At 39.9% G+C, this 25,021-nt stretch overlaps 1 protein-coding gene and 1 long non-coding RNA gene across 10 annotated transcripts in view; one reads left to right on the top strand and one right to left on the bottom strand.

Annotated features, from left to right (window-relative positions):
* Positions 1 to 4,962: 4,962 nt before the first annotated feature.
* The window catches only part of SLAIN2 (SLAIN motif family member 2), a 34,253-nt gene continuing 14,194 nt past the window's right edge, over positions 4,963 to 25,021 (top strand). For 5 of the 9 annotated variants that reach the window (XR_012055583.1, XR_012055585.1, XM_072928161.1 and 2 more), the window contains exons 1-5: positions 4,964 to 5,423; positions 14,776 to 14,924; positions 19,761 to 19,925; positions 21,328 to 21,489; positions 22,716 to 23,075. Coding sequence is in view for 5 of the 9 variants with exons in the window: in XM_072928161.1 (XP_072784262.1) it covers positions 5,065 to 5,423; positions 14,776 to 14,924; positions 19,761 to 19,925; positions 21,328 to 21,489; positions 22,716 to 23,075 (1,195 nt within the window). In the remaining 4 variants the exon portion in view is untranslated. Of the gene's footprint in view, positions 5,424 to 14,775; positions 14,925 to 19,760; positions 19,926 to 21,327; positions 21,490 to 22,715; positions 23,076 to 25,021 lie in introns of all 9 variants that reach the window. The other 4 variants (XR_012055584.1, XR_012055586.1, XM_030271042.4 and 1 more) reach the window with 2 other exon arrangements.
* LOC140683929 (uncharacterized) overlaps positions 22,065 to 25,021 on the bottom strand; it is a 31,160-nt gene continuing 28,203 nt past the window's right edge. The window contains exon 4 of the long non-coding RNA XR_012055587.1: positions 22,065 to 24,502. This is a non-coding gene — a long non-coding RNA (uncharacterized lncRNA). The remainder of the gene's footprint in view (positions 24,503 to 25,021) is intronic.

Genomic DNA, 25,021 nt, shown 5'->3' on the forward strand with positions numbered 1-25,021 from the left:
TGCCAGTAGGCTGAGGGATGACTATTCCCTCCTTACTCAGAAAGCCACATCGAGTCCCGTGTCCAGTTCTGGGCTCCCCAGTACAAGGGAGAACAAGATATTGCAGAGATAGTCTGGCAAAGGGCTGCAAAAATGAAGGGACTGGAGCCTTCCACTAAACCAGGAAAGACTGAGAGCTTAGACTATTTATTGCAGAAAAGAAAAGGTAGGGAGTGTGGCTCTTACTAGTGAATATAAATGCCTGAATGGAGTGTACCAAGTGGAGGGAGAGAGCCTATCTCCAGTGACAGGGCCAGAGGCATTGGGCACAAACTGAAACACGGGGCTCCATCTGAACATCAGGAAACATTTTTTCACTCTGAGAGTGACTGTGCACTGGCACAGGATGCCCAGCAAAGCTGTGGAGTCACCATGCTTAGATGTAGTCAAAAGCCATCTGGACATGGTCAAACAGGTGGCTTTGCTTGAGCAGGAGGCTTGAACCGGATGACCTCCAGATCCCTTCCAACCTCAGCCACTCTGCAATTTTGTGAAATGAAGTATTTATTACAATGCTTAACTGTGATGATAATACTTGAAAAGGATCATCAGTACCACGATTATAAAAAAGTTTGAAGTACATACATTTCCTAGCCACATGGTATGCCATGATTATCAGCCTCTTTAGGAATCTGATTGTCCAGTACTTTAGAATTCCTTTGGCTCCAGAGCACAAAATACATGTTTAAAGACGGTTGTGGTCAAAATGTTAACACCTATTTTTCTGTGCAGAAAAAGATCAGGCATATAAATTCATGCCAAAGAGCTACATTTTCTACTTGATGATACCAAAAATAAATGTACTTTCAGTAGCAGAATCTGGCTGGAATTCTGCCTGCCCTTCAGGCAGGCTTGTAACTTGGTAAGGAGACCAATGTACTGATTGTGGATCTATCATCCATGACACTGTCAGCAGAAAACACTTTGTAAAAATTTTTATAAAGACTTTTAAAGTGTATTTATGTACACCTCACTGCTGTTTAAAGTTTTTAGGGGATGGGTCCTGAAGATGTGTGCAGAGACAATGACTGCATTTTTTAGTTTTCAAGCACCAATCTAAAAGGCTAAACTTGTCATCTCACCACTGATGAGCCTGATATACTCAGAGGTATCTTTTATAAATAACTGAAGTTACAATGTTGGTTCTTTTAGTAGAACCAGAGTAACAGATCTGACTTTAATTTTGAAAGGGACATATTATGACAGGAACATGCTTCTTCCACTCAGTATTCAATGTCTGCACATGCCATATATTATAATCATAAACAATACTTTATATTTTGTCAAAGGTTTAGCTAAACACTGCCTAACACAAACATGTGTGGGCCTGTTGAACACCTCCTTTGAGAAGTCTGGCAGGCAACAAGCCTTCTGCAGGAGAATAAAAAAGCTGCTTGAAAACCAGTCCGGTTTTCCAGGCATCAAGTTAAATATTTACAACAAATGTTAACTTCCCACCATGCATCTGCCCATCTTCATGTAGTATTCCCCCTGAAGGATTCTCCTCCCAGGTGACAAGTGAAATCAAGGTTTCAAAGTCAGATTCTAACAGTTTTGACAGATGTAAAGACAAATACTCAGCAGATCACTGCTGTGAGAACCAGCCATAGGGCTGTCCATGCTAGGGAGCTCAAAAGTCAGCAAAACTAGGCTCCTGGTGGCCTTCTTCTAGGAGCCACTCATCAGAAGAGGAGTGTTGAATTATTTGAGTGACATGACAGCCTTGCACAGACTTCCTTTCCTTTGGAGAGACTGCTCCTCATTTCCTTTCATCTTGTGAGTTTAGAACCTGCCCCAAGTCAGGCAAGACAAGCACCCATGCATGTCCTGAGATCTGGAAAATAGTGCTGTGGAAAGGCTGCTTTTTTCCTCCCTCTCAGTGAAAAGGGAAAACGCAGTGTGGGTGCAATCGCAGCTGTTCACAAAAAAAATCTGCAACAGATCTAATTTCACACACAGAGGAATTTCTCTTGCTCTTGTGACGCAGTGGAAAGGTTTCATTTTTGTGGCATTACTATCAATTAATACTATTTCTGTATAGTCACCCAGGGGCCTCTGCTTGGGTGTGGTTTCACACGCCTGGAATCTGAGCAACAAGAAAGTCGTGGAAGCCTATTATTGACCTGATATTTCATAGGAAGCTTATGGACCAAGACTTGCTGCTCTTCAGTTCCCAGCACATGAGAAGGGCACTCACAGCACAAGAATGAATGAGAAAGCGGAATCATGGTTGCTGCTATTCAAAGCACAGTCTATGGTGACTATTAAGCAGTGACTCCATTCATTTCTACTCCTTGTACTCTTTGTAAAAATAGCAGATAATTCAGCAGTTCTGAAACTTTTTTCTACTACTTTTTTCTCGCTTTCCTCCCCCTTTGTCTGCACACACCTGCAGGGAGTGGATCTTGTGAGGAGAAAAAATTGCTACAGCTGCTGACAGCAAAGTAATGGTGTCAGCAGGGGACAGGAGGCTGGAGTAGGAAATCTGGGGGACAAACAGACCATTAAATGAACTGGGGGAAGAGGAAAGGAGAAGGAAGAGGAAGTAGAGGAGATGAGGAGGAAGAGGAGTAGAGCAGGATGCTGGCAGTGCACTGACAACTAAAGAGTTCTCAGAGCTGCCCTTTTACTTAACAGAGACCCCTAAACATGACAGAATCACCAGGAACAGCTGCAGTTTTGGCAGCAGCTCCCAGGAGCCTGCGTCTCTGTGGTCCTGGCTCTCCTCTGCACTGCCTGTCTACATCTCCTGGCAGAGCCCTTTGTCACAGCCCCACTTCACACTCTGTCACTCTCCCAGATCCAGCCACCAGTCCCATCCTGATCCCAGTAGTTGCACTATAGAAAGGATTAAACTCCTCCTGTTGCCACCATAAAAGCATGATTAATTGAAGTGACTGAGGGTTTCTTGTGCCACTGATGTTTGGCCTGAGAGTAGTTATAGAAGAATAAAGAAGTTATATTGTGCGGTCCTGATATAGATGTTCTAATTTGGAATAAACTTCCCTGCATAATTTAAGACCCACCAACCACTGAATCATCAGCAGTATCACTGTAAGTGTCAGAGTTCTGGAAGAACCTTGATGTAAAAAACCTTTATATAATAGTTTTCCTGGCCTTTTGGAGGACTGTAAGTCCCGTTGATAAGTAACTGTTCTCACAGAATATATCTGGATTCCCTTAAGGCACTTGACTTTGTACCATATACAGACATAAAGAACAAGCTGGATTTACAAACTGACTTACAGACCAATCTCTAAGGAGTTATGATAGTCATTAACGTGGTGTCAGTGAGCAGAGTGCCAAAGGTCTCAGCTCAAGGGCCGAAAGTGCTTAGTAGTTTTATAGCTGTGAGAATTATACAAAATCTGTGGCAAAATCTGCTACTGATAAGTTTGTTTCACTTGCAGATAACAAAGACATTACCATAAGAGTTATTTTGTTGAAAGATATCAGCCCTGATGTTTTTTGATAAACACTTAAGGTGCTAATTGTTTTGGGAAAACAGTTACATAAATTCCATGTATGGATCAAAGGCCTGGATTCTGGCAAGAAGCTAACAGTAACAATGCAAAACCACCCCAGAATAAACCCTCAAATAATGCTGTACATACAGAGAATGTAATCTCTGAATGTATAAGGGGAGAGTGTTGTGTAAGGCAAGGAAGTGACCCAGTCTTGTAAGGATGCTGTAAACTCATGCCTGGCAGTCTAAACATGCCAGCAGTCCATGCACTATACCTAACATAACCCAGATTGTGTGGCATTAAATGCCCCTAAACTTTGCAACTTCTCAGCACATCCTGCAGGTCTAAGCAACCCAGTCTTATTTTCCTTTTTCCCTTCCCTGAGCCTAGTAAAAACTGCTCACAGCAGTATCATCCCCTGAAGACTCCAGCCATTCTCTGGCCCACTTGCTGGTGTCCTTCCTCTCCTTAGCTATAGCAGGCTCCAAAATGAAGCTGGCGAGTAGATGGAACATAGGAAGAGGAAAAAAATTGTGCAAGGATGGCACTAAGGACACTGTCTTCAGTGGCCCAGGGAACAGGGACACACAGCATCCCCACGATGCCAGCCGATGAAATTTGGAGACAATTTGTCACAAGACATAAAACATCCCAAGAAATAGGACAGGAGGCAATGGGCAGAAAGCAATGCACAGAAGTCCCGCCTGAATATGAAAAACTTTACTGGAACACATTGCCCAGTCAACACAATCGTGTGCCCTGAGCTCTAGAATGACGCTACCTGAGCGGGGAGGTTGGACCAGATCAACAACTGTGGTCCCTTCCAACATTATCCATTCTGTGATTCTGCGACAAATCCCCAGGCCCCACTAATTCCTTACACTTAAGTGTTAAGGTGTAAGTTTTGCTATGGAAGGCAAAATCACCACAACCTTTAAATGAATATACATGTATTTATACAACATGTAGACTCAAAGGAAGTTTGGTTCACACATCCGTCATACACAACAGGGTCAACACTATCACCTAGGCTTTGGACCATGGGCTCGCCTTGTATTCTTTAGAGGTTTTGAACGGTTTTGGAAGGTATTTCGAGCCTTCCCGTACAACTCCTGCCTGGGATCTGTGATGCCCAAGACACGGGAGGCCAGGCCAGGCAAGGCCGCGCCGCTCCCTCAGGAGCGAGCCCACCGCAAGAGCCCCTCGGACGGCCCCAGGCGGGGCCGAGTCACGGCCTCCCGCTGCCGGGGCCGCGAGCTGCGCCATGCTCGGCCATGGCCGGCCATGGCACGCCGTGGCGCGCCCTGCCGTGCCGCTCCGCGCCGTGCCGCTCTGTCCTGCGCAGCGCGGCCCAGGCAGAAGGCGGGGCGAGGCGGGGCGAGGCGGGGCGAGGCCCGGCGGTTCCGGCGGCAGAGCGGGAGGCGGTGCCATGGCGGCGGCGGATGTGCGTCCTGCGCCCCGCCCCGGCCCTGCCCCGCCGCCGGCCGCCCGGCCGCGTAGACGGGGCGGCGCGGCCGCCTCTCCCCGCGCAGCCGCCGCCGCTCTGCCGGCGGCCGCCATGGAGGATGTGGGCTCGGGCGTGAATGCGGACGCGGAGGTGCGGAAGCTTCAGGAGCTGGTGAAGAAGCTAGAGAAGCAGAATGAACAGCTTCGCAGCCGCCACGGCGCCCTGCCCGCCGCCCCCGCCAGCCCCAAGCGCCTGCCGAGCGCCGGGCCCTCCTCGCCACCCCCAGCCGCCTCCCCGTCGCCCGACGGCCGCTGTCTCAGCCCCAGGGCCGCCGCCCGGCGTTCGCTCTCCGAGGAGCCCGGCGGCGGCGATGGGGGCAGCGGCGGCAATGGCCTGCTGGACGACGCGGCGGTGCTCAGGCCGGAGGAGCTGGAGCGGCTGGCCGGCTGCGATGAGGACGAGACCTGCTGGTGAGGAGGCGGCCGGGGTGGGGATGGGGCGGGGGCGGTCGGTGAGGAGGCGGGCAGGGCTCCGCGTCCCCGTGCCCCCGCCGTGCCCGGAGGGAAGGGGCTGTTTCCAGGCGTGTGTCTGATGTCGGAGGGGGTCTCGGAGCTTTGTGTGCGGCGGCAGCCTCACCCTCTGGGCTGGGTGAAGGGCTTAATGAGCTGTGCGAGACGTACCGAAGCCTGCCGGGGAAGGGTGTTTCGCTTTCTGCTTTCTGCACACGGCGTTGGAGCTCCCTGGGGACCGCGGCTCTGCTGGGCCGCGGCGGGAGCGCTACCTCGGGGCGCTCGGACACCGAGCGGGCTCCAGTGCTGCCGCAGCATCAGCATCAGCGTTCTCGGGCGTGCAGGCGGTGGGGAGCCGTGGAGAAACTTGTGGGAAATTTATAGGGTAGTTCAGAATTAGCCCACAGGTACTGTTAGACTTCAGCCATGCATCAGGCATCTTTTATGCCTCGATTTCTTTCAGCTGTAAAGATGGCAAAGGTAACACTTTTTCATCTCATAAACGCGTTGCCCTTAGGTGTTCTAATTTATTGCTAATGATGTAGTCGGATCACGGTTTCCCTGAGGTGGTTCCTCGTATAAATGGACTGCTTTACCCTGCTGCTCCAGCAGAAACAGCCGCAGGTGGCTGTTTGCCTTGTCATTATTACACTTGGATGTGCTTCCACCGAGAATCAAGAAGACTTGCTCTCTCCAAACATCACACTGTTTCTAGCTGTCGTTTTGAAGTTTCCTATGAGAGTTGCTGAGGGGCAGCCTCAGAGCTGCAAGACAGATAGTGAGGAGGAGCACCGTGTCAATACCATGTCAACAGAGGAATGCAAGGGAAACGTGTACAGGGACAAAAAGTGTAATACAAGCAAACTGTCTTGCAGCAGAACCGATTGTGGGTCCATCTACCAAGGTCTCTGGGAGCAAATATGGAGATAAACTTAAAAAACAAACAAAAATGTCTTTTAGAGTTAGAAACGCCTTTAGAAATGCTGGACTGATTCCATGCATGAGCAATGTTTTAGTTGCTCAGGGAGGAGACAGTGTGTGCACTTCCTTGGCAAAGTCATTTGCCTGACATTCAGCCTGATCCACTGGAGAAGTATGAGAGCATAAGTTTATTCTCATCCAACACTAAATTAACACAAGGCATCATCTCCCAGAAGATGAGTCTGTGCAAGGCAGCTGCTCTTATTTCTTACTTTTTGCCTTGTAATCTACAAAGGCCTACAGCCCTTGATGGAAATACAGTCTGGTAAATTAGCAGGGCAAGTTTGGAGTAGGATAGCCAAATTTGTAAATGTCATGAATTCTAGTGACAATAGATCTTACTGTTTTATACATTCATTCTAAATCATGGGTAGTATAATGAGTCTCTTAGGTGAAAGTGAATGTCCCGACAGCACGTGTGGTGACAGTGGCGTGTGTTTTTGTTGACACAGTTCTGGGTACTCACGGGGCAGCCAAATGGTTCTCTGAGCACTGCCCTTGCTGCCAGTTATTGTGGCACTGTCATGTTTCTGTGCAAGTTCTAGTGCTCAAAAACCAGCAAAACTTACAGGAGGTCCGTAGCACATCTTCATTCCTTTACTAATATTTTGGCAACTATAATGCTGAAGTCTTTAGCAGCTAATTTTCAGTCTGGGAATGGGACACTGACTGAGACACAAATGCATGGAACAAAAAAAGCAATTGTAAAAATTTGCTAATTGTCATACATATCACAAAATATGGATATGTAGTTATTAAAAAAAAAGTGTTTTCCTGCTGTAGTTTAATCTGCAACTAATGATAAATATAGTTTGGCTAGATTGATGATTTCTTGTTCCAAAGTGCTTAATTAAAGTGGAAATTAAGCTCTTGGAATTTCTAAACACCTTCTAATTCAACTGTTGAGACGCTAAATAGTCCAGTCCCTTTTATTTTCCTATGAAGGGAAGATGCCTTTATGCATTTGATTAATGGAGGTTATTTGTCTTAATGAAGTTTGAAATTTTCAGAGGGCTGATGGATCAATCTAAAAGAAACAAGCCTGTGAAGGTAGGAGGGGTTGGGTGAATAAGTGGGTTTCCCTTAAACTGTTTCATAAATAATTTAATCAACTGAAAGAGTGAATGTATTCAATGAAATTTAAGTCTTATATGAACTCTTTGAGGTTCAAATGGATTAACCCAAAATCCTGTTTAAAATATGGGATTACACACTGTCAAAATCAAATATCTCTTAGCTGCTGAGGACACCTCTTGTGGAAACAAACTAAATTTAAATCATTGTTTGTTCATAAAAAATTGATTCATCTTGCCTGTTTTGCTTGTCTACACGTAGAAGTTAAGATTTGTCTTTACTTTTGATTTCAGAAGGACCTTGCTGTGGGTAATAATAGGTTGTAGAGGGTGCTGGTTACTGCTGTTCTTTTCTGTTTTGTGTAATACAGACATTTTCATACCCCATTATGAAATTGTCTGCAGTTTTGTCATGGCAGAATAAATATTTTTTTAACTCTTAAAATTACATTGTTTTACATTTAATGCTCACATGAGATTAGTGGCTGTGAATTTAAGACAGAACACTTGATACTGTGATTGAAATTGATACTAGAATGTGACATGTTTCTTTAAATCTACATTGAAGAGTTGATCAACTTATTTTTAGCTTTTAAAATGCATTTTAAAATGCATTTAGGTTAAGTATACAGAAGAGAAGTGTGAAGTGAAAAAGTAAGGAGAAGGTGCAACTATCAAACAGGCAAAGAAACTTTTTGACGCTGCTGTTTTAATAGCAGCATTAGCTATTAAAACATCCATACAATATTAGTGAATTTTGGGATTGTTTATATTTTTGCTTGATTGCTTTTTTCCTCTGTGGTTAGTTAAATCCAGATTCACTTCAAGTTTTAAACATTTTTGCATGAGACAATCTTCAAATTATGTGGTAAATTACTAAAAAATATTTCAGCGAATTTGGATTGTCTTGTCTATATGCTTCTGAATAATGTTTAATGTACTGAAACTTTCTTCCTGATTAGATCCTGAAGGTTGCAGATGGGCACATCTGTATTTGCACACTGTACTGAGCTCTGCACAGACACATGGAGACTTTGCTTTAGGCCTGCTGATTATTTCCTCCAGTTATCAGCGACTTCCATAATCTACTCCGTGGGTGTTCCTATTTAGCTGTTCTTGAGCCGGATTGCATCAAATTCAATTTTTTTCATGTTCAGTCTGAATGAGTTTTTTCTTACTAATTAATTGAAAAAAACAATAGGGCAAAAGGGGTGACCAGAGTGGAGAAGTCTTCAGAGAAGTGGTGTACACCTCCTTGCCTGACTGGCTGGGTAAGGTTGGGTGTGGATGTGCAGCATGTTGGAGACATCTGGATAACAGTGTGCAGGGTGGCTTGCCATGCTGCCTTTGAAAACAGTTTATTGGGTCTTGAGTTTATTGCAGGATAAGTGTGCACACGTGGGCAATTACTGTAGATTAGTTACTGTGCTGTGAACCCACGGTAACTTCCTTTATGGTAACTTGTTACACAGTCACTCAAGCTAAGCTTTCTGACAAGTTTTGTTTTAAATGTGAGCAAAGCATGCAGTGCTTTTCTTCAAAATTTACTTGCAGCATGTGCATAAGAGAGTATAGAGCTTGCTGTGTAACTATTTTGTACATGTAATTGCTCAGCAAACTTCAAAACAGTTGTGTCCTCTTTAAATGACAGTGCTATAAAAACTAGCCTAGCACTCATGTTTTCATATCAGCATAAAGTCTCCTTGGTAGGGTTAAAATAGCTGACAGTTGACTGACCTCATTTACAAACAAAAGGCAGTTCTTGTGTATTTAAAATGAAATTACTGGGTTTTTTTTACTAACTAAATAGCTAAAAGTAATAGTTTCAGTGGTTCTTAAGACCTCAGATTGGTTGTGTATTCTGACTAGTTAAAATGGAAGGCACATACTTTTACTATTATACCCACTCTCATTCGGCAGCTATTTCTAATTTGCACCTGTTTATAATAGTGTCAGTTTCCGTTCTAGCCATCCATTATCGTTAGTTGGCCAAGGGCCTGTTTGAGGTACATGATTGCCCTCTGTAATGGCTGTCTTCCCTCTCCTACTGCTTGGGGTCCCTTGAGCACAAGCATTGGTTTGGAATCCTGGTTTGCCATAGTGAGCTGGTAAAGTATACTGTGACTGTTTTAGGCTACAGCTCCACCTGAATGAAACCCCATTGCTGACATTACATTGCAGCATTTCCTGTTCAACTGTTAAATTTTGTTCTATTAATGTGGTTTAGGTCCCTTGGAAGCCAGACAGGTTCTGATCAATTTCTGTTTTGTGGTGTAAGTAGAAGAAAAATTGCTGCTTTTCATTTTGTGGCAGATAAAAAGTCAATTTGATTTAAAGTTTTTGGGGTTTAATCAAATGCAGATAATGTCTTCACAAACCGGGAAGATAATATGAAAAGCACGTAAGAAAAGCAAGGGTTATGGAAGTTGCCAGTTTTATCATGAAAAACAACTGGTAACATTAAATAATACTCAGTTTGATTATTGTCCTTGAGATATCCATGTTTGTTGTGAAACAGATATTTGAGGACTGGAGGAAGAATCCTGAGGAAGAACTGTTTCCATTTCTGACCTTTTTTGTGATAATTATGGCTTTTAAACATGCTTGATATTTAGATAAAATGAAAGCTTTGATATGGGTCTCCTTTACTGTCCTAATGCTATTCCTGAAATTTGGTACATAATCATGTCTTGTTTAGGCACGATTCACACTTCTGCTACTTGTAGTTGTGGGTAGAGCTCTCAAGCATAGTCATTAACAGAATTTTATTTTGGAACACATTAGAACACAGAACTTATCAGCTGTTGTCTTCATTCTAAATATCAGCAGTGCTATGTTTGAGCACATATGCACTAACAAATTTCTTATGAAAAGCTTCTCAAATAGTGGACAATTTGTACAATTTGTGTGATAGTTCTAGGGAAGCGACATGATGGTAGTTTTGATGGCCCATTTCCCATTCTCCATTTTCCGACACAAACATGTTCTTTTGGATGAGGAAATGAACAATAGGAGTAATTTCCAGCAACTACTCGGGGCACAGCTAGCTATCTTTAATTGCTGGGCACAGAAAGATAGTTGTGTTCCAAATTGCACTTTGCAATTTCTTGGATATTCTCAATTCGACTTAAAAATTGCATTATGTAACTGAGATGTGCCACTGTAACATGAAGGTTAATGAGATAGTCAAAGCCTTTTTCTAGTATTCATATCCTAGAGTTTATACTCATAGACTGGAGTTTGCTGTAGTTTGTGCAATCTCTCAGAACTAGAAGTAGTCTGTGAAGTAGAGCTGAAAACTAATAATTTCAGGCTAAGCAATGTGTATCTCAGTCACAGCTGTAGCACAGGAATTTTGTGGGGTAGGGAGAAGGAAAGGAAACCCATGGGCCACATAAGTGCAGTCACTTAATTTTTTGATTGATTTGTCATTCAACCAGAGATGCTTTTCAGATCTTTAACTGTCGGTTCAAAATCCTCTTAAATTTTAACATGCTTAAGCCACTTCAGATGGGGTTTCCTGAAACTTTTAAATTGTTTTAAAATAGCTTAGATTGACACTGTTGTTTTCTGAATTGTCTGTTTCCAATCCTGTCTAGTATTATTGTCTCCTGATTTATATATTTTCATTAGCTTTTTGCTGTGAAATTTCCTTCTTGTATTTTAGGGGCATTTCTTATTGATTTGTCCTTGGATTTCAGCTTTTTCTCTTCATCACGTCTTCAGGTTTTTAATCTTGCTTTTGCATGCATTTTGTGGGTTCCCATTTAATTTCCTTTATTGTACCTTCCAGTTTTTGCTTAAAGCTAATGTAGCTAAAATAAATGAGCTCTAATTTCAGATTCCTTCCACTTGCCATCTTCTTTCTAATTCAGATTTGTGACTTCATGTTCATCTGCATGTTTTCCCTCGCTCTTATACTGAGCAGTGGAAGGATTTTGATGCAAAAAGACACTTCTGTTTTTTCCCAGTTAAGAGTTTTGGCTTCTTGTTTCATTCCTGTGGCGACTATCCTCTTGTATTTTAATGCACTGGGGAGGTGTTCCTCAGGTGAGGTAATCTGTACACAGATGTTCCACTCCTACTGCAGTGGTGTGTCCTCTTTCTTCAAAGCCTTTTCTGACTCATCTGTGTCCCAGTGCAGCATGCTGCAGCTTGCCCTGTTTGGCTGACGCCATATATGCTTGTAGTCTCAGCAGTCTTCCTGCAGAAGCTCTGTGCTGCCTCTTCCTGGAACTAATCAGTAGAGCCCCTGGCTGCTTTCAGCCTCAGGTTGGTGCTGCTGTGGTGTGGTTGACTAGTAAGAGCCAAAGGAAGGACATACTAATGGCTGCAGCAGAGTCATAGTGTCTGGTCTTCTTAATGTTGTTTCAAAGTAGATCAAAGCACCTTTTAATACACGATTGTGTTCTGCTTTACCTTACGGCACTGAGTTGTAGAGTCTTTACTCTGTTGTGGAGAGATTGGAGTATATGTTTCTGTGTTCACATTTGTAGTATGGGTGGCAACTGTAAGTTGTTGGCTTCCTCAGTCATTTTTAACTTCCTGTTTTGAGAGAGTTGATTTACAGTGGTTAAAGATGTATGAAGTTATTCTGTTAATCTTCTATCTTGAAGTTGATGTACTGCCAATCAGTGGTGTTGTTGCTGCAGAATGCATTGACAGGTACAAATGGGATCTCTTCTGGAAGGTTCATAAGCTAAAGAGGACCTGTATCATTTGGGTCAAACAGTTTGACAAAGAACACCACTTAGTTGTATGAAGTTACTTGTATGTGCTTCATGTATCTGTTCTTTTTCTGATGTTGGGAAAAGGGGAAGAGGTAATAGAGGCATCACTCTGATTCTTTTCTTAGCCTTGCCCTTGGTCCTTTTAGTTTTTGTAAAATCCATGTTCGGTAAAGCAAGTAAAATTAAGTCTCAAAACTGGAGATTGGCTGTTCTTTGTCAGGTGGGATATTAAGATCACTGCTTTATCGTGAGACTTTATAATTGCATGATCTACAAGAAACTGTCCTGAAAGAGCTGTTTTGCCACTGCATCAGTGTACATGTGTATGTTGGAGTGGAGTTGCACGAAATGTGTATGGTGTCAAATTCTGTCTTTCCTTGAAGTCTAAGTCATGAAACAAAGGTTGATAAAGGAAAACAGTTGACTGGGAAGAGGTGGGGGGAATATGGAATATATATTTGGTTAGAAAGGGAGGTGGAAGAGAGGGAGAAACTGTGTGAGCCTGGATTGCTTCAGTAAATAAACTACTTGTGAAACAAATTGAACAATTGGGAATTCCTGAAAAGAATGTGTCAAAGCTTAAAATATCAGGTAGAGTTTTGATTAGAACAGTCTTGGTTTATTGAAGATGCCCCTTTTGTGTGTTTCTCAAAGAGGACATGCACTTTCATTTCTTGTCTTTTATACTGGCTACTACTGTAAACTGAATGTGCATGGAACTTCTCAAACACAGCAAGGCATGTCAGCTATCCAGAGAACCAGGAGTGAGCCTGGCCTGTACTGGGCAAAAGCTGGCCTTGTTGCCTTTGATGCTTCTTTGTATTGTATAAACATACCTCAGGACAGAAAGGAGTACAGGCAAGTACTAAAAAGACAGTAAATTCAAAATGTTAGAGACATAGTAAATGTTAAGCATTTTTAATGGTATGGGGAAGTCATAAAAGTTAAAGTGGCATCATTGTTTACACAACTGTGATAATTGAGTGACTTTTGTGCTTTTCAAGGATCTTCAGGACTATAAATACATGAAGGGCTTTTAGCTTTTCTTTTGGGCCGAGTGTCCAATTGTAGGCATTTCTACAAAAGTAGTTATGACAGACAGCATGATATTGGCCAAAGCATAAACCCCTTGAACTACAGGAAGTGGCAGTGACTATTTGGATTGTTACAAAGAGCTTCCATTTTATTTTAAAACCTGGTAGCTAATAAACATTTTCTCACCTGGATCTGCAAGCATGGCTTGCTAATTTCAGTGTTAGAGGGAAGAGTGTTTTGGAGCTCACTCTTAATAAAGATCAGTGTTTTGGGTAGAGTGATGGTCTTATAAACACAAGCTTTTGTAAGAAGTGAACTTAATAGTAGTAATTACAAAAAAAAAATCTCAAAAAGCTATTATAACGCCAACACTTCAAGTTCTAGAATTACAGAGGAGAGATGAGATAATCTTGTAGAGAAAGTTGTGAGAAATAACTTCTGTGTTGCTAATGTCATTGGCATAAAGAGAAGAACTTTTGCTGTGTATTTTGTACAGAAGCATGTCTGATTAGACTGTCGGATATTCCTATGTGACACTGTGGAATACAGTCATTCACTTGGAATATGAAGTCTGTCATTACTCTAGAAGAAATGCTTGTTTAGCTGATTCTACACATGCATAATCTCTAGTTAAGAGTTATGTCTTGCAATTCACTTTTGTCTTTTGCTGAACCACATTCCCAACTTTGGTTCTAGTCCAAAGTAAGGCTTAAAGTTCCCTATTTTGAGTGTGTGATTGGTTATGACTTTTCCTTTGATCTGTCTGTTGAGGGAGGAGAAGTTTTCAGCTAAATTTCTAGAGTTATTAAACTGGATTACTACTTTCTTCAGTCATGGAATGTTGATGTTAAAAAAAATGAATGGAAATGCTGACAGACAAAGGCTTAAGTATATCTGGGAAAACAATTTGGTCTCATTGTTTCTCTATTCTCCTGTGTGCATTATTTCTTTTTCCTTATTGCTAATGCTTGTATACCTCCTTAGGACAGAGATAGTTCCTTTGTTCTGTGTTCAAAGAGAATGAAAATATCAAGTACTAGGATAGAAATAATAAATAAAAATAAATTCTTTATTGTTCTAGGCTACTAAAACAGTAGTTGTGTTTTGTGTACTTTAGCACTGCTCCTTGGCTATTAACATGTTTATTGCTTCCTTTGCTTAGGAAAACAAGAGTTCTCTATTGTATAGCAATTCATTTCTTTCAGGTGAATCTGAAAAGATTAATCCTCATTTGTACATTTATGTAACAATGAAATTGTCCATATACATAATGTGTCTGAAGTCCTTGGTAGCCATATGTTATCACTGTTATGCTTTCTCCAAACCAGTTAATTTTAGGGTCAAATCTGTGCTTTCTTTATCTTTTGGGATTGTACTATAGTGTAGATAGAGTGTAAAACGATAAATAGCATACTCTGTGGTGTTGTGTTGCATGTCTGCTCTTATGCTCATTTTGTCTGTCCTCATAAATTATATTTTATCTCTCTTTTCCAGGTTGTATACATCTCCAAAGAAGAAACTGAATCCAGTGCAAAAAAGTGTCAGTCCTTTAGTTTGGTGCAGACAGGTATTGGATTACCCAAGTCCTGATGTTGAATGCGCTAAGAAGTCACTGATCCACAAGCTGGAACAAACAATGTCAGGTGAGTTTCTGCACACTGAAACCACTGGGTTGTATGTATATATTGTGAAACAGCATCAAAATTAGCTAATGGTTGTGAGATAAAATATCTATCAATGACTTGTGTCTAAAGCTTTCATTATGATTTACAAAGTCATTAATTCTACTCATTTTCTGGATCGTACGAATGACTTGAAAGAAGGCATTAGATCATGAGTCATGATTTCAGAGTTTTGTAATACCTGCATAGTTTGGTCTGATGTTTTCAGGAAAAACCAATGTTTTTAACTCTTTTGTTTTCTCTTTTTTTTTTTTTTTTTAATAGAAGTCTGTAATAAGGTATCATAATTGTTAGGTACTTGTCAGTGTGTTAGCATGAAGTTTGATTTTCTGCTAAATTAACTATTTTACTTCATCTAAAGAAATGGAGGCTTAAGTTTTTCAATACTTTGGGGAAATGATAATGATTTATTTTCCCCCATCCCCAGTAACTTTAAAAATCTGACTGTAATTAAATCTTAAAAAATTCAGAGTTTATGATTCTTCCTTAATACTAATTAGTTGGATATATTCAAATCTGAAGAGTGTTTGACCCTGTGAGAATGAAAGCCTGCATTCTCCATCCTTCTATTACCAGACTTTTTTTATGTCAAACCAGCAGCAAAATGCTGAAGGTCTGATTAGAATTCTCTGTCCATCTGGTTTCTTGTTTTGTTTCTTTGTTGGAGCCTATTTTTTTTTAATTCTTGTGAGACAACTTACTTTCTTGCTATTAATAGCTATTCTTCTCCTGTTCCATCTTTTTGTAGTCTACTACTGCTACATGTTAAACTGTTATCTTCAGGAATTAGCAGAATAGTTGGACTTGAGCTAAGAGTGTATGAACACACAGTTCCAGGAGTGGTTCCAACAGCCACCTCCTTTCTATGATTATACATAAACTTTGTGCTGAGTTTATTTGACTGTAACTTCTTCCTTGTCCTTGTATTGTTTTCTGGAGCAATTTAGTCTTTATTCTGGTTTCTACTGAATTTGTTCTTAGTAAAATATAAATCCATCTTTTATTCTTATAGAAATTGTGGGCATAGTGGTGGAAGTGCCTTCAGTATGAGTCACCCTCAGTCTTTCCCTATTTCTTGTGCTTTTTTATGCTGCCTGGACAAATGTCTGTTAAAAATTTACCTGAAGAGTTAACATGATATATGACTAGATACAGGCAAAGACAGATTCTGAACAACAAAAAGCACTCACATCACAGAGATTTATGAATGGTGATACATGTTTGGGAATCTGAATACTACTGAGTATTTATGAATGGATAGCAGTTGATTGACATAATTCTGTTTGTGGTTTAACTTCTTTCAGAATTGAGTAGAAGTCTTCCAAGAAGTACCACTAATTCTGTTACCCACAGGGTATCTTTAAAAATTCGTAGCTGAAGCAGAATGGCAGGAAACTTCTCTATTAAATGAATATATTTGAAAGTTTTAACATTAAAACAATGTGTTTAGGTAACTTCAGCTCTTTTTTTGTTTTCCTCTAGACCTGCGAATCTGCTTCTGGCAGTGATACTTGCAAGAATACCACAATTTATTTATAGGTGGAAATACTAATGCTAGAAAAGATGGGCACATGCTGGTTGGAGCAGATTCATGCAAACATGAATTTTCAACAAAACACAAAATTGTCTTTTAGAGCCATCAGCCTCCCTTTACAGAGTAAGGGTAGCAGGGAGCTCCACTGGAGAAGACAAGTAGTGTTTCTTGTAACTTTGTTTCTCCTATTCTACACTTCAGGAGTATCGTGTAACTTGCATTTTGCATAGTACTTGTACTTCAGGGACCCATCACTTAACCTGTTACTAGGTACTGGTTCAGTTAATAGATTCTAGTTCCAGTGTCCATGGATGAGGCTTTTCACACTTCTATAACTTTTTCCTGAATTCTTGCTGATGCTTCTTTTGCATTGACTCTTTTTACATTGTTAATTCCTGTTGTTACGTCTTTCTAATCTTAATCTTTTTCCTCTTTTTCATTCTCAAATGCTCTCTTGTATTTCACATTTTCTTCTTCCATTGTAATTTCATTGCATGACAATAAAGGAGAGAAGAAGAGCTCTCATCTCCATGCTACTGTTAGCAGTTACTGATGCACAATGCCTTGTCAGCAGTCAGGTTTACCATTGCAGAGCAAGTCATGCTCAGTGTTGGAAGTGTGTTCAGACTAGAGGGAACTTCAGGGATATTCTGCACTCAGATTTTCCTATTTTCTACAGCAAAAGAAAAATTCATTACCATTTCAGCAAAATCATACCTAAAAGGAGTTAGATGCTGCATATGGTTTCTGAATGTTACAGAAGAAAATTTACATTAAAATAAACTTGTTGATTATCAGCCCTCCCTTCTGGTGTTTTGAAATCTAATGCGTAATCTTTTGTAAGCTAGTGTTTAATATTAGGATCATTTTAATGCTAAAATTATTATCTGTCTTGCTAATTTTGTCTGACACTTCTAATAAAGACCGTATCTCAAATTGTAAAAATAGTGATGTCTTCCTGAGTTACAGAAATCCCTGCTGGAAAACCTTCAGGAATTCTGGTCTAGAAAATGGTTTTGAATCCAGATATTTTTTGTCTGGGAAAACGTGCTGATGAAGGTTCACATCAGCTACTGTGAAAACTACACTGTGTATCAAGTCTCACCACATACCAGAGCAAACTTTTTACATGTAGCAAAGTCACTAAATTTCATCCAAAAAAATCTGTATGATCAAATACTTTGTATCATTATGGATGTAGACAAAGAGCCTGTTTTGAAGACCATATAGTAGTAGAATTGTTTTCTAATTTGTGGTCAGTATTTTAAAATACTTGTCTGTGTAATAAATACAAAAGAAAGAACTGTTGTGCAGACTTACATTTTAGGGATTTTTAATGACCTTTTTTGGCAAGAGATGAAAAGTAATTTTTTTTGTGTGTGAGAACAAAGATTCAATTGGAATAGATGCTTTGGAGTTCCTTTGTGAATGCTAGAAGTTTGATATCAAAAGGCCTCATCATAGTCACCCAGAACAGAGTGACTTTTAATTACTGGTTTTGTTTAGTGAGCTTTGTAATCAAATGGAGGTTTTCCCTTCTGACATGCAAACTGAAGATACCTCATGAATACTTGCCAGAATTTAGTGAATTCACACTTTGATGAAATTAACGCATATTAAGACTTGCAGTGAAAGCTGGAATATAAACCTTTCACCTTTCATCTATAAATGTCTTTTCATTCTAACTAAAACACTAGTAATATTAACTGGTTTAGAAAGGATCTTTACACAAGATGCAATTTTAGGAATTTGCTGCAAAGTCAGCGTTAATTTCTGCTGCTTTTGCCTCTGTGCTGTATTCTGCCACTGGCTAGGTTGGATATTGTGGTTTTTTTGGGGCACTCTTAAATTAGGAGAGGCAGTCAAATACTCCTGATATTTTTTAACCTAAATCTACTTTAGTAGGTCAGATAATAGTGCAGCCCCACCAATGTTTGCATTGGACAACTAAAGATGTAGTGACCAAGAGCAAAGGGGAGAAGCCGAAGCTTTGCTAGGCTTGGCTGCTGAAAGCAGCATTTCATGCAACTGTAGTCTGTTTTGGCTTCTAATGTCAAAGCAACAATGATTTTTAGTAAGGAAATTTGGGTTCCTTTCCTTTTTTTTTTTTTTTTTCTGTCCACTGCTATCAGTAGCCTAATTCTTACTGCACTCATTGAAGTCCCTTTTCACTAAGAGAAATGTCACACAGTATTTTTTAATAGCTTACTTTCAGCAGCTGGGTGAGCTATAACTAAATCTAATCTGGATTTACATAACATCAAGTTGGCCTTTCTAGCTTTTTTATCTTAACACTTTGCAATTTAATTTGTCCTTATATATACTTCTGCATTAATATACTTCCAGCAGTGAAGGAACTGATTTGTAGCAAAAATGTCTTAAATATGTTTTGGATCCCACTACCCCTGTAGCTGAAGTTCCATTTTCTGTTATATTTTAAATGTAAACTTTTGAACAAAATAGTTAAGTAACTAAACAAATAATATACCCGACAACCAGTGGAATTTCAGTATCATACTGTTTACTACTGTTAATACTCACCAGCGTTTAAAATTCATCTGAAAATGCTTCAACATTGAAACATTTACAATAAATGGCAAAGTACCAAATTTAGATCTTATATTGTGTATGAGGTTGAAGCCTATGGTCAGAAAATCCCAAGTCATCAGAACAGAAAGTTAACAGTAGGAAATAATCAATTTGTTTTATTCTGATAGGTTCATGGTACCCACAGATCTATACAGAAGCATTTGCCTTACTTAATGTTTCTTCATTTTAGCATATGCTTAGGGAAATTTTGTAGGTGATACTGCTTAGTTGTGTGGTGCTGTCTTGGGGTTACTGCTCAAGTATTGTGTGATTCAGACAGGTCTGAGAGTTCTGAGAACGTGACTTCGTGCTGTGCTCTGGTGTGTATGTAGTTATGTATATGGTGTGTGTTAGTGTAACTGAGCTACTGCTGCCTTCCTGCTTCCCATCACCTACACTGGACATTTCAAAGACATCAGCTGTAGTGATCTTAGATCTGACTTCTAAAAGGAAACTATAACTTGTCACTGTCTTGCCTTGCCCTCTTCTCCCACTCTTTTCACATTATGGTTATACCTCGGAGTGAAGAAAGCAGTGGAGAAACTTTCTGGTGACCGAAATTTTCTACTTGAATTGCATAGTAATTAAATCACACTGAAGACACAATATAGTATTGTATTTGGTTTTCCTCATTTCATTCAGTATAATTTATCATTTTCCCCTCTTTCCTGCAGCTCTCAAGAGACAGAGTTTGTACAGCAGCCCTTTCAGTGCGGTCAGTTATGCGAGCTCCTACAGTCCAAATACTGGTAGCCCCTACAGCAGTGGCTTCAACTCTCCCTCCTCAACACCAGTGAAATCTGCTTTAGTGAAACAGCTCATACCTCCTGGTACCTCAGGTAAGTCACCGTGTTCCTGGTCTTTTCCTTTCTTCCTCCTCTTCTTTCACAAATGTGCTCAAATAGACAACATTTGTATTGACCTAGAGTAAGAAAGACTCAAGAACTTTCCAGTGATTTGTAGGATGTGTGCATCATACAGTTTTAAGCTTTTTAGGAAAGGCTTTTTTTACATTCTTTCTGGCATGAGAAACATGTAAAATGTTTTCTTTGGGTGTCTATGTGCCAAAAATTACTGATGTATGTGATTAGCAGTTAGACCAAAACACCAGAGTTCATTCTGTGCAGTTCCAGGTGGCTTCTGGAACTGACCCGGTAATTGACAGGGGTATAAGTTCCATGGTGGGTGTTTAAAGGTTAGGGGTTGGTAGTTGTGAAGTCTTTTCAACTATCCTGTTGTTTACTAACTGAAATGTTTGGTATGCAGTGTATCCATCAATACCTCTGAGATGTGAACAATATAATATAAGGAAGAAGCATGCATTCTAGTTAAGTATTCCATGAGACTTTGTAGCCATCAGTGTAAACGTTAACTTCTGATTATGCTTTCTAATTTTATTCTGCACTGTAGACACTTTTATTTGCATGAAAAAAATTGTTGCCTGGAACGTATTTCTGCTCTGGCTTATTGCATATCATTTAAGTTAGCTTACAGGAAAGATGAAAAAACATTGCAGTGACAATCCAGCTATCACTAGTTCACTGTGGACTTTTACTGAAACCTGCACTACATGAGAGCCATCACCCAGTTTTTGGTTTAATCTTGGTAGCTTGGTGCTACAATGACATGTCTGCCTGGGGGACAGAGATCTAACAGGCAGTGGGAGGGCAGAAGGCAGCAAACGGAGAGAGTTTTTCCTTGTTATGGTTTCCATGTTTAGCAAAGGTGTGTATGTGCAACGGGTAGTATCTTCAGATAAAGTATATTTTAAGCATTCCAAACTGAATCAATAGTCATTGGATCAGCAAAACATTATTGTTAGGAAATATCCAGTCAAACTTATTGCTTACAAGGTAGTATACAGAGGTGAGAATGAAAACACAGATGGAACCGGGTATACACTTGCTCTTTTTGTAGAGCTGTCCAAACTTCATAGCAGTTGGGACATGCTATGATAGACCAAATTATTTGCCACTAGTTTGTTTTGAGACTATTGCAATGATTTTATAGAATTGCTTTTTAGAAGGTAATGGCTGAGATGTGCTTTTGTAAGTTACATTTGCAATATAATAATCAAATGTTTCAAATTGTTTGCCAGATCAATGTCTCAGTGGCAATTTCTTCAGACTGGTGGCTTTTACTAGGAAAGGAAATGCAGCTTACTTTTTTTTTTTTTTTTTTTTTTTTTTTTTTTTTTTTTAAAGTAACAACAATTCCTGTTACTTTATTTTGTTTCCATAGGTCATCTTAAAATTTCAGGAGATAGAAATCCTCCGCTAAGTCCACAGTCTTCTCTGGACAGTGAATTAAGTGCATCGGAGATGGATGAAGACTCTATTGGGTCTAATTACAAGTTAAATGATGTTACAGATGTGCAAATTTTAGCACGAATGCAGGAAGAAAGTAAGTGGGGTTTTTTTCCTGAAATCAAAATAGAGCTGTTGTGTTGGGTTTTTTTTAATAACTGCAGTAGCACTTGTTTAGTAAGCATGGAAAAGCAGTATAATTTCTACTGTGGATGTACAAATGTAATTTGCCCAAGAAAGCTGTTAAGGACTTCAGCCTCCAGGCTAAGGAAAGGAAGTTGCTGTGCAGAAGTTTTCTTTAGGAACAATGGACAAGACAATGCTGGAGAGAATGAATTTGTAAGGTACAGTATTTGCTAAAAGGATGATTGTTAGAATGGACTACTGCCTGCCACCATTCTTCTCAGGAGACTGGTGTCTTCCTGATGTAATCCAGTCTTGTTCACATCAATGCTTAAACCATAATTTAAAACACCAAAGTGTAAAGTCAATAAGGCAAATAATTATTAAGAAAAGTGCCTATATAGATGTCTGTCATTATAGCTTTATAGCTTTAGTTGAGACTTTATGTCCTTCTGAATTTGTAGAAAGTGGAAATAATTTTGACTGTCTAACTAGATGGTCTTCAGACTACTGTGTATCCTTATCAGTGAAAAAAACCAAAACCAAATGCCCAATGTATTTACTTTTTAATAAATTATAGATGTGTATTACTCTAATGTATAACATACACAAAAATACACTAATATACACAAAATTATAGTTTAAAAAACCATGAGATAAAGGCATGATAAATGCCACTTTTAAAGACACTAGTTAGTCAGAATTTTCTTGCTGTATGCCAGTGGATTGGTTTGCTTATCCCCAGGGTGTGGGCACCACGCTTCAGAGACCACTGATCTGACACCTCCAGTTTCTCTAGGAGTAGCTTATTGTGTTGCTTTTTTGGTTGGATTCACTAATACATTGCAAGAGACATTTCATTGTGGCTGCTTTAATTGTTATAGGATGTTACTTAATACCAAAATTATGAGGTAGCCTGTGTTGCTAGTTGCAGCTTTGGGAGAGGAGATGAACAAATGCATACACAACAGACCAATATGCATGATTCCTTGACTAGGAAAAGGAATGAGCTCACCTAATTGAAGTCATTATTAGATGGTAGATAACTTTTTGGTACTAATCAGAATTTATTTAATGCCTCCAATAACAGGAGTTAAGGTGAGCCAAATTTGAGAGCTGTGAAGGTATCTGTGGACACTATCTCTAGTTTGAACCATTTGTGGGCTGGAAACAAGTAAACAACATTCTTGTTGTTGCCAGGCCTGCGGCAAGAGTACGCAGCCACCGCTTCTCGGCGTAGTTCTGGCTCCTCTTGCAATTCCACCCGGCGAGGCACGTTCAGCGACCAGGAGCTTGATGCACAGAGCTTAGAAGATGAGGAAGATGGCACACATCACACAGTGCACCCTGCTGTTAGCAGGTTCTCACCATCACCTCGCAGTTCTCCCTGGCCTTCACCAAAACAATCTCCAAGAAATTCACCTCGCTCCCGATCACCTGCTCGAAGCATAGAGTACAGTAGAGTGTCACCACAGCCTATGATTAGCCGTTTACAGCAACCTCGTCTTTCGCTTCAAGGCCATCCTACAGACTTGCAAACTAGTAATGTCAAAAGCGAAGGTAAAAATCTCTTTGAAATTCATTACATGAGTAGTTGTATAGTTTCTGTAAAGGAGTTTTGTCAGTGTGCAGTCCTAAAACTATGTGGCTGTGTAACATTGTGGTTTAATCTCTGAATTGCTGAAGAAAACGCAGAGCAAGCAAAGCTTAAGTTCTGCTGGGGCACCCTTACAGTCAGATGAGTTGATAGGCTTATATTTATTTTAGATGTTATCCAGTCAATGAGTATAATTGAGTTTCATAGTGACCAAGGTCTATATTTGGCAGGCAAACACACTAAAATAAAGCAGGGAAGCTCATTTACTAGTAGAGTTAGACCTTGCAGATGGCAGAACAAAATGCAGAGGAAAGTAACTGTGGTCAGATAAGAGTAACATGGCGATTTATACATGCCTATGGCCTGTGAGACAGCTGAATGCTTTCTTCTGGTTGCACAGGACTCTGAAACTTTTCAATCAGGAACATAGTCTTAAAAATATTAGTCCTTAACTCATGCATTTGTTGGATATTTTAGATATCTCAAAGCTGTGAAAACTGCTGTGTAATAAATAAAGTTTGAAGTAAATTCAATGCAGTTATACTATATTGGCATAGAACAAAATAATATAATCCTATACAACTTTTCTTCTTGAATGTACTTTTTCCTAGTAGCAATCTAGCAGAAACTCCTTTTACTGGGATGAAATTTTGCAAGCATGTTCCCATTTCAACAAACATAGTTTTTATCCAGCAAGTAAGATTTTAAATTTAGAAAGAATATACATTTAGATATTAAGAATTCCCCTTACTAGTAATAGTGGCTTGGGGAAATTTTAGGTATCTAGAAAAATGTGCAACACAAAAGCTAATCAATTATATCGTAACTTAATTAAGAATTTCTTTCCTATTGAGGTCTTAAAATGAAAGTCTTAATCCGTGCTAGATGGGCTGCAATAAAAATATCTTAAGAGAGGAATGGTACCAAAAGCTAGTATCCCACATACCAGACGGATCAAAATAGAGTGTGATCGTGCATTTCTGAAGCACTTCCAAGTAGTTATCTTGCAGTGGTTTCTGTGCAGTTGAGTGTTGCTTGGATATTCAGAGTTGATACAGCAGCAGCTAAAAAAAGTTGTTCAGGTTTTCTTTTTTTTTTTTTTTTATCTTATTTGTCTAGAATGGTTGGAGGGAAATTTGGTTGACAGGGTTCAACAATGTACCAAGTGCATAGCAAAGGAATGCAAACTGCAAAGTGAAGAAAAGTACACTTGTTGGAATATTCAGCCAATGAAGACTTAGTTTTGTTTTCACCTTTAGTGCTTATGCATGGTTAACCTACTTCTTCACTGCATCCCTCTGCAGAATCAGGTTGGCCACTCATCCTGTCAAGGCATCTTCAGTCTTCTATCCAAAGTATGTCATCAACCCAGCTCTGCAATCTCTGCAATCTGGGTTGGAGATACATAGAATGTCATTAGAATTGAAAAGTACTTAATGGCATCTTTTCCTATTCTGTGAACAGTGGTACAAATATTAGAAGGCCCCTGAAGTATCAGCATTAGCTGAGTAGATGAGTCAAGTCATATGTGAAATATGAAGCATAACTGGACACTTCAATAATTTTGAACGCTGTGTATGAAGAGGTCCTTTCCAGAGGTATCTGGTTTTTGTTGTATAATGGACTGATATGGGACAAGGCAGTCTCCAAAATTTACTCAAACATCTATGTTGTCTTTGTCTTCAGGCAAGCATTTTGTTACAAATAACTTTCTAAGTGAATAATTTGACAGCTGTGCAAAACTGCCAATTAGGTTTGTCTGTTCAACTTTGATAACAGTACAATAAAACCCAGAGAACCACAATCCAGATATGTTTCACTTTCAAAACACAATATGCTTGACTTTTTTCACCATAGATGAAAAATGTACATTCTTACTTTCTTAGATACATAAATATTTTGTATGTGA

Source organism: Taeniopygia guttata, chromosome 4 (assembly GCF_048771995.1).
Source record: "Taeniopygia guttata chromosome 4, bTaeGut7.mat, whole genome shotgun sequence".
Classification (NCBI taxonomy): Eukaryota; Metazoa; Chordata; class Aves; order Passeriformes; family Estrildidae; genus Taeniopygia; species Taeniopygia guttata.